Source organism: Grammomys surdaster, unplaced genomic scaffold, assembly GCF_004785775.1.
Source record: "Grammomys surdaster isolate TR1022 unplaced genomic scaffold, NIH_TR_1.0 126531, whole genome shotgun sequence".
NCBI lineage: Eukaryota > Metazoa > Chordata > Mammalia > Rodentia > Muridae > Grammomys > Grammomys surdaster.
Window position 1 is genome coordinate 16884325 of NW_021621323.1, and position 6245 is coordinate 16890569.

Below are 6245 nucleotides of genomic sequence, written 5' to 3' on the forward strand. Positions count from 1 at the left end.
TCTCTCTCTCTCTCTCTCTCTCTCTCTCTCTCTCTCTCTCTCTCTCTGTGTGTGTGTGTGTGTGTGTATGTGTGTGTAGGTGAGAGAGACAGAAAGACAGAGACAGAGAGACAGAGAGAGAGAGACCCACTGTGTAGCTCTGCCTGTTCTTGAATTCTTGTTGTAGACAAGACTGGCCTTGAACTTATATAGATGGTCCTGGCTTTGCCTCCTGAGTAGTGGGACTAAAGTCATGCGCACCACATCAGCCCCATTGTCTATCTTATATTTAGTGAGTACTCACAAAACAAAGCACAGTGCTATTACTTCCTAAAGAGTTATAAGACAGGCCCAAATGAGAAGAGATGTGAACAAACTAGTGTTGTTAATGGAGGTGTAAATTTAGCATATTGTTATCATTGTTTTTGTAATTACGGAAAATAAATCTATTTATAGCCAGTTTTTGCTTTAGTGCTAACCTCATGCCGAAATTAAAAAGATCACTAGACAGAACTTCAGTGGTTTACAGCTAGAGAATTCAAATTTTAACTCCAAAGTACTAAAGGCTTGTTTGACTTTGCGGGTGGGGGAAGACTGCTGCTAAGAGACAAATTTCTATTAGTAGGAAATCTTCTGGAAATTGTTCTGTTAAGAACCTGGCAAGCTCACAAATATGACAGATGGGCTGAAAATTAGGAAGTGTATGCTAGAAGACTTTATGTAAGAGGTTATATGAAAAAACATCCCCCATTTCCCTGGTTATGGATTGATAGCTGATCATTGTAGCTTATGAACTGCTTGAATAATACTTTTTTTTAAAATTTGGTCCGTTTTCTCTATTTCTAGGTTTGATTCTCATAAAGGCTTCTGGTGTCAACTGCTGGAAGAAGGAAAAACAAAATGCCTTGGGAAGAGTAAAGGAAGAAAATACCCGCCGATGGACTCTGATGTAAGTGTGGAATCCAAAAACATAAAAGGGAGCAAGGATAAACAATAATAATAATAATATCACACACAATTTCTTAGAAAAGTGACTGAGATCAAAATTCAGGCTTTATACAAGCTAGAAGTCAGACGGTCCCCTCCTGCTTTCTTGTGCACTTCGCGTTACAGACTTACTTCCTTCACAAGAGCCAGGAGGCATTGGTGGAGCAAGGGCACTTAGCTGTGGCTGCACCACGAAGGAAGTATCACCTCTACCTAACAAGCATTACTGACCCAGCTGGAGGAGGGACGGGGAGGAGGAGAAGAGGGGACAGAAACTGGGTTGAAACTTACAGCATTCTATTATGTGAATGTATGAAAGCTGTCAGACGATTAGAAATGGGAAATAATAAGATACAAAATAACAGTATTTCAGAGAAATTTGTATTAAAATAATACAAATTACTATAAGTAAATAAATACATACATTTAATAAGTAAATAAAGGGTGGGAAAGAGTGCTATACAGCTAAAGGTTCCTGCTACCTATGCCATATGTGCTGGGAAGGAAGAACCAACTGGTTTGAACTCTCCTCTGACATCCCCTATGCCAGAACATGTGTGCACACACACACACACACTAAAGAAAATCCAATTATATAACATCTTAATTAAAATTAAAAGTAGTTTTTGTGTTTCGACATATCTAGATTGGTGTGTTGACTTTTCCATTTACATAACTGATATCTGCATTCCAAGGATGAGAGAAAGTAGAATTTGTGACTATAAATCTGAAAAGCAGGTAACATGAAGAATGATAACCACAGAAGAATGATCCCTGCTGAGCAGAAATTGCACTGCTAAAAATGTCAGCAAAGCCACAACAGGAAATATATCAACCAGAAATTGAGAAAATATTTTCTGTTTTCAATGGCAAATAATCCTGTAGAACATGCATTATAATGTTAGCTGCTAGTATAATATACTAAACTTTTAACTGTTGGAATGTTAGCAAGACAAAATAATTAATATACCTCTCAATTGTCAAGCACACCAGCACACAACCTAGTCCATGAGAAATGGATACGTCCATGGTGTTACCCAGTATTTTGTTTATTCTGCTCAGAACAATGACATGGTGCACTGTCATTCTCATAGTCTGTGTGCCCTGTATTTTTCCTTTATGCTTATTTTGCATATGCTAATATTTACTCATAGTATATTTAGCTTATACTTTGACTATAAGAATCAACTTGATTATTATAGTTGTTTTAGAACTCAGAAATTTAAATATATGGGAACTTTTTCTTACAGTATTTAATACATTATGTTAACTGACAATCCCAAGGTGGTCAAAATTGCTCAGTAATCTGTATTTATTTGACCAATTTTTATCCTTCAAAATTTGGAGGACTACTTGTTATACTGGTCTGATAGACAGGACCTCAGTGAGGTCACAATTAAAGTCTGTACAGAAGGCATAGAAAAGGGAGAGACTTATTGTTTTCATAAAGAAATTACATTATAAGAAACTTTTTGAGTGACTATCAAAATATATCACGCGATCACTGTGAAAACAGTCAGAATATACTAAATGCTATTGAGAGGTAATTTCTCCATTGTTTCAACTAAAATAAAAATATAAAATATAATATTTTTTACATCAAAACTACTTCTGTAAATAGTTATTAAAACTAAGTACATCACTAAGACACTAAGGTATATCTTAGCATTTATTTCACTCTTGTCTAACATAGACAGAACTGAGATACTGTATAAAACTGGTGCTAGTCTAGAGAAACAAGAAAAACATGGCTGTAGATGTCAACAAGGTCACTCTGTAAATGTATGTTAAGTTTACTTAAAGGAATAAAGTATCTGACACTGTGTAAAAAGTCTCCAAACTGGAGGCTCCACAGAAGGATGGAAACACAAACCTGACTGGAGTAGCAAGCTTTGCCACACAGTGGCCATCTCTCCTACTTCAGACTCCAGACAAAAAAAAAAAAAAAAAGCAAAGTATCCCAGGTTGTGGCCAACACAGTTCACGTGCTTCACTCAAACCTCAACCCATATCTGGTACACAAGGTACTTATTTCAGCAGAGTCAACATGCATGGAAATATTTTAGTAAAATAAAATATGCGTTTCTCCCTCCTTCACACAGAGCAGAGCGTTTCTGTCCAGCTACTACCGCGACCACAACGTGGAGCTCTCGAAGCTGCTGCACAGGCTGGGGCAACCTCTGCCCTCGTGGCTGAGACAGGAACTGCAGAAAGTGAGGTAGCATGAAGAAGACAAGAATCTGCCTGCGTACTGGCACAGACCTCATCCAGCGCTCACAGACGCTACCAAAAAGCTGTCAATCACATACCTCTGCATCACAGAAAAGAAGCGAGACTCTTCCATGTGCTGGCATATGGATGACTGTGGAGGGTCGGGCATAAAAAGTATCTTTAAGAAGCTCCCAGGCTTATGGCTGTCCTCTTAACCCATATCTGATTCATGTGGAACAGCAACCAGCATAAATTTTAAAACAAAACAAAAACCAGAAACACTCACACAGACATGTTCCATTTCATAGTAATATTTACAATTTTGTATCTCAGCTACAGTTGTATTTCTGTAGATAGATTTCTGAACCATTGTTTGACTGTAAAATGTTTTCTTACTTGATTCTGTGAAGTATCCTATAAACATGACGACGTCGATTTCCAAAAGTGTGAAAAATGCTGCCAGCATAGGCTGTGGTTGTGCGAGAGAACAGGAATGGGGAGCAGTCTGTGGACTTTGTCTCCCAAAAGAGACAAAGAACAGAGAAGCAAAGGAGGTGGTTCTCCTTGTACACAGTCCAGTGCGCTCATGCTGATATAGCTATGTATTGTAAACATGGCAGACAGGAAACAGAAACCCATTTTTACATCAAGATAGTGAATGTTAGTGGAAGAATATTGACTAAATCCTCTAAGAGAGAGATGGTGAGCATCTACAGATACACCACTGAGAACTCTTTGCTTTTCTGCTGTAAGCTGCTGGTCTGTTCTGGCCACCTCCAGTTGTACCAAAATGCATGTGGAGTCTGCAGGAAGTGTTCTCTCTGAGTCATAGCAACCTTTAAATGTGCAGAGCAAAGGCCAGAGAAATGGCTCCGTGGTTGAGGGCACTGACTGTTCTTCTAAAGGACCCAGGTTCAAATCCCAGCACCCATATGGTAGCTCTAACTGCCTGTAACTCCCAAGATCTGACACTCTCACATAGACAAACATGCCGGCAAAACACCAATGCACATAAAATAAAGGTTAAAAAATTTTAAAGTCTTCATAAATATGCAGAATAGCTACTGAACAAACGCTACTAGCTAAAAGCTAAGGACAGTTCCTTGAGGTGTTTAATTGAAGTACTCAGATTTAAATTATTGCAAAACTGCGTTTTTCCATGCAATCCCAAAGAAAGTTGTGTAATATACTGGCTTTTGTGACAATGGACTCATATATAAATTTTCATCTACTATATAAAATGATGGTTGTGCTTCAAGGTGGAGCGAGCAGGTAAAGTCCCATGTTTGAGAATGCCTCACATATTGTCCATATCTTTGCCCAACAGCAGAGCATCGTCAACTGTATGAACTGTCTACGGTAAGAATCACAGGGAGTACAAGGATGAGCTTGGCTCTCGAAATATAATTTAAATTAGACACATGATGAGTCACGGATTCAAAACAAGAGTACAGTAGATCACACTTCCCTGTGTTAACATAGACTTAATTTTATTGTAATTGACACATATGTAAATATAAGGAGAACATTACTCGCTGTGATTGCACACACTCCTATAAAGAATTCTAGAAGGTATGTTTAGAAAAACGATATGCCAGAAAACCAATGGCCTGAATAGTTCTATCTGTCATTCCAATGCATAAAACTCTACCCTTGCAGCTATTTGCCCATTAAAAAACAAGAGTGAAGTGCCCCCGCTCTCTACTTATTTCCTTACATCCTTATTTCTAGAATTATTGATTTCTCTATTTAAAGTTTTCCCATCATTGATGAACTCAAAGAATACAGTGATTTTTTTTTTTAAGCACTTACCAGAAAGAGTTGGCTAAACAACCAAATTTTAAGAACCCTGACTGAGAGGCCAAATCAAAATACAGTGAAATGAGTCTTCCCTCTTATGACTGCCACTTTGAAAGCAACACCTGCCAAGCCCAGCAGGACAATCATCCCTCACATCCGCAGCCATTAATTTAAGAAAATTGGCTCAAGGGGTCGTAAGACCCAACAGCTCCAGCTGTTTGTCTCACTGGTGACAACATGTCAGCTCAGGAATCAAGTGGGGAAATAAGCTGACATATGTCTCCACCTTTGAACCTCTAGATAAATTGGCTACTGACATCCTTTAATGTAGGGAGACAGTGCCTGTAAAATAAATGGCAAAAATAGCACTTATAATGAATGAGAAAAAAAGAGACGGTACCCAGACCTGCTCACTCCCAAGTACATGTCAGATGCCATGTAGGACAGCAACCCTTTCAAAGGGTTTTGACCACTAGGCATGTCAAAGAGGCAGCTCCAAATTCTGGAGGACACCCACGTTTCACACTGTGAGCTCCAGCTGGCTATTATGCTATCCTGAAAGCGACAGAAGTCTGGGAGAAAAGAATGGGAAAGAACATGATTCCAAACTAGCTTTGTATAGAATTCCCTTTTTCATGACTTATAATACGGGGCTTCCTCAGGAAGAAATGAAATGGTTATTTCAATGTTTATAGCTATAATATTCTTGTCATTCACATTGAATGAAAATTATTGGGAACATTTTTTTTCTCTGGGTTTTTTAAAAGAAAAAAACCCTCTATATAATTCTAAAAGTGGCATGATACCTCATATGTATAACAATAAACTGGTAAGAAAATAGAGATGTCGGGCCTGGTGATTTCAGGTAATGAGAGGGTATTTGTTTTGCTGGGGGTGGGGTGGGGTGGGAATGGGTCATGGTCAAGAGTTCAAAGGCACACCATTATGATTTAAAATGGAGAAGTGAGTGAAAAGCTTAGTAGGCAATGAGGAATTTCTGTCCCGGTTTTGCCTGCTAACAGGACAAAGCTGAAGCTTCCAGGACACTCATGGACTCTTTTCTCTCTGTATAATTTCAAGAGGTATGAACTAGTTTGGTTCACAAAAAATAAAAATAAAAAAAAAATAGAAAATAATCTCTTCAAAAGAACATAAAATGAGGACAGGAATTAGACCTGTATCCTCATCCTCCATAAACTTTCTTTCCAGGACACTAGATTTTCTCACATCACAACCCCTCCCACCCCTGAATTATTATTACCCAGAGT

General features: G+C 38.4%; 1 protein-coding gene across 3 annotated transcripts in view; it reads left to right on the forward strand.

The window, feature by feature from the left end:
- Nucleotides 1-5819, forward strand: part of Ndst3 (N-deacetylase and N-sulfotransferase 3) — a 161410-nt gene extending 155591 nt beyond the window's left edge. For all 3 annotated transcript variants that reach the window (XR_003710383.1, XM_028760430.1, XM_028760432.1), the window contains 2 exons: nucleotides 826-928; nucleotides 3069-5819. Coding sequence is in view for 2 of the 3 variants with exons in the window: in XM_028760430.1 (XP_028616263.1) it covers nucleotides 826-928; nucleotides 3069-3188 (223 nt within the window). In the remaining variant the exon portion in view is untranslated. The remainder of the gene's footprint in view (nucleotides 1-825; nucleotides 929-3068) is intronic.
- The last annotated feature ends 426 nt before the right edge of the window (nucleotides 5820-6245 follow it).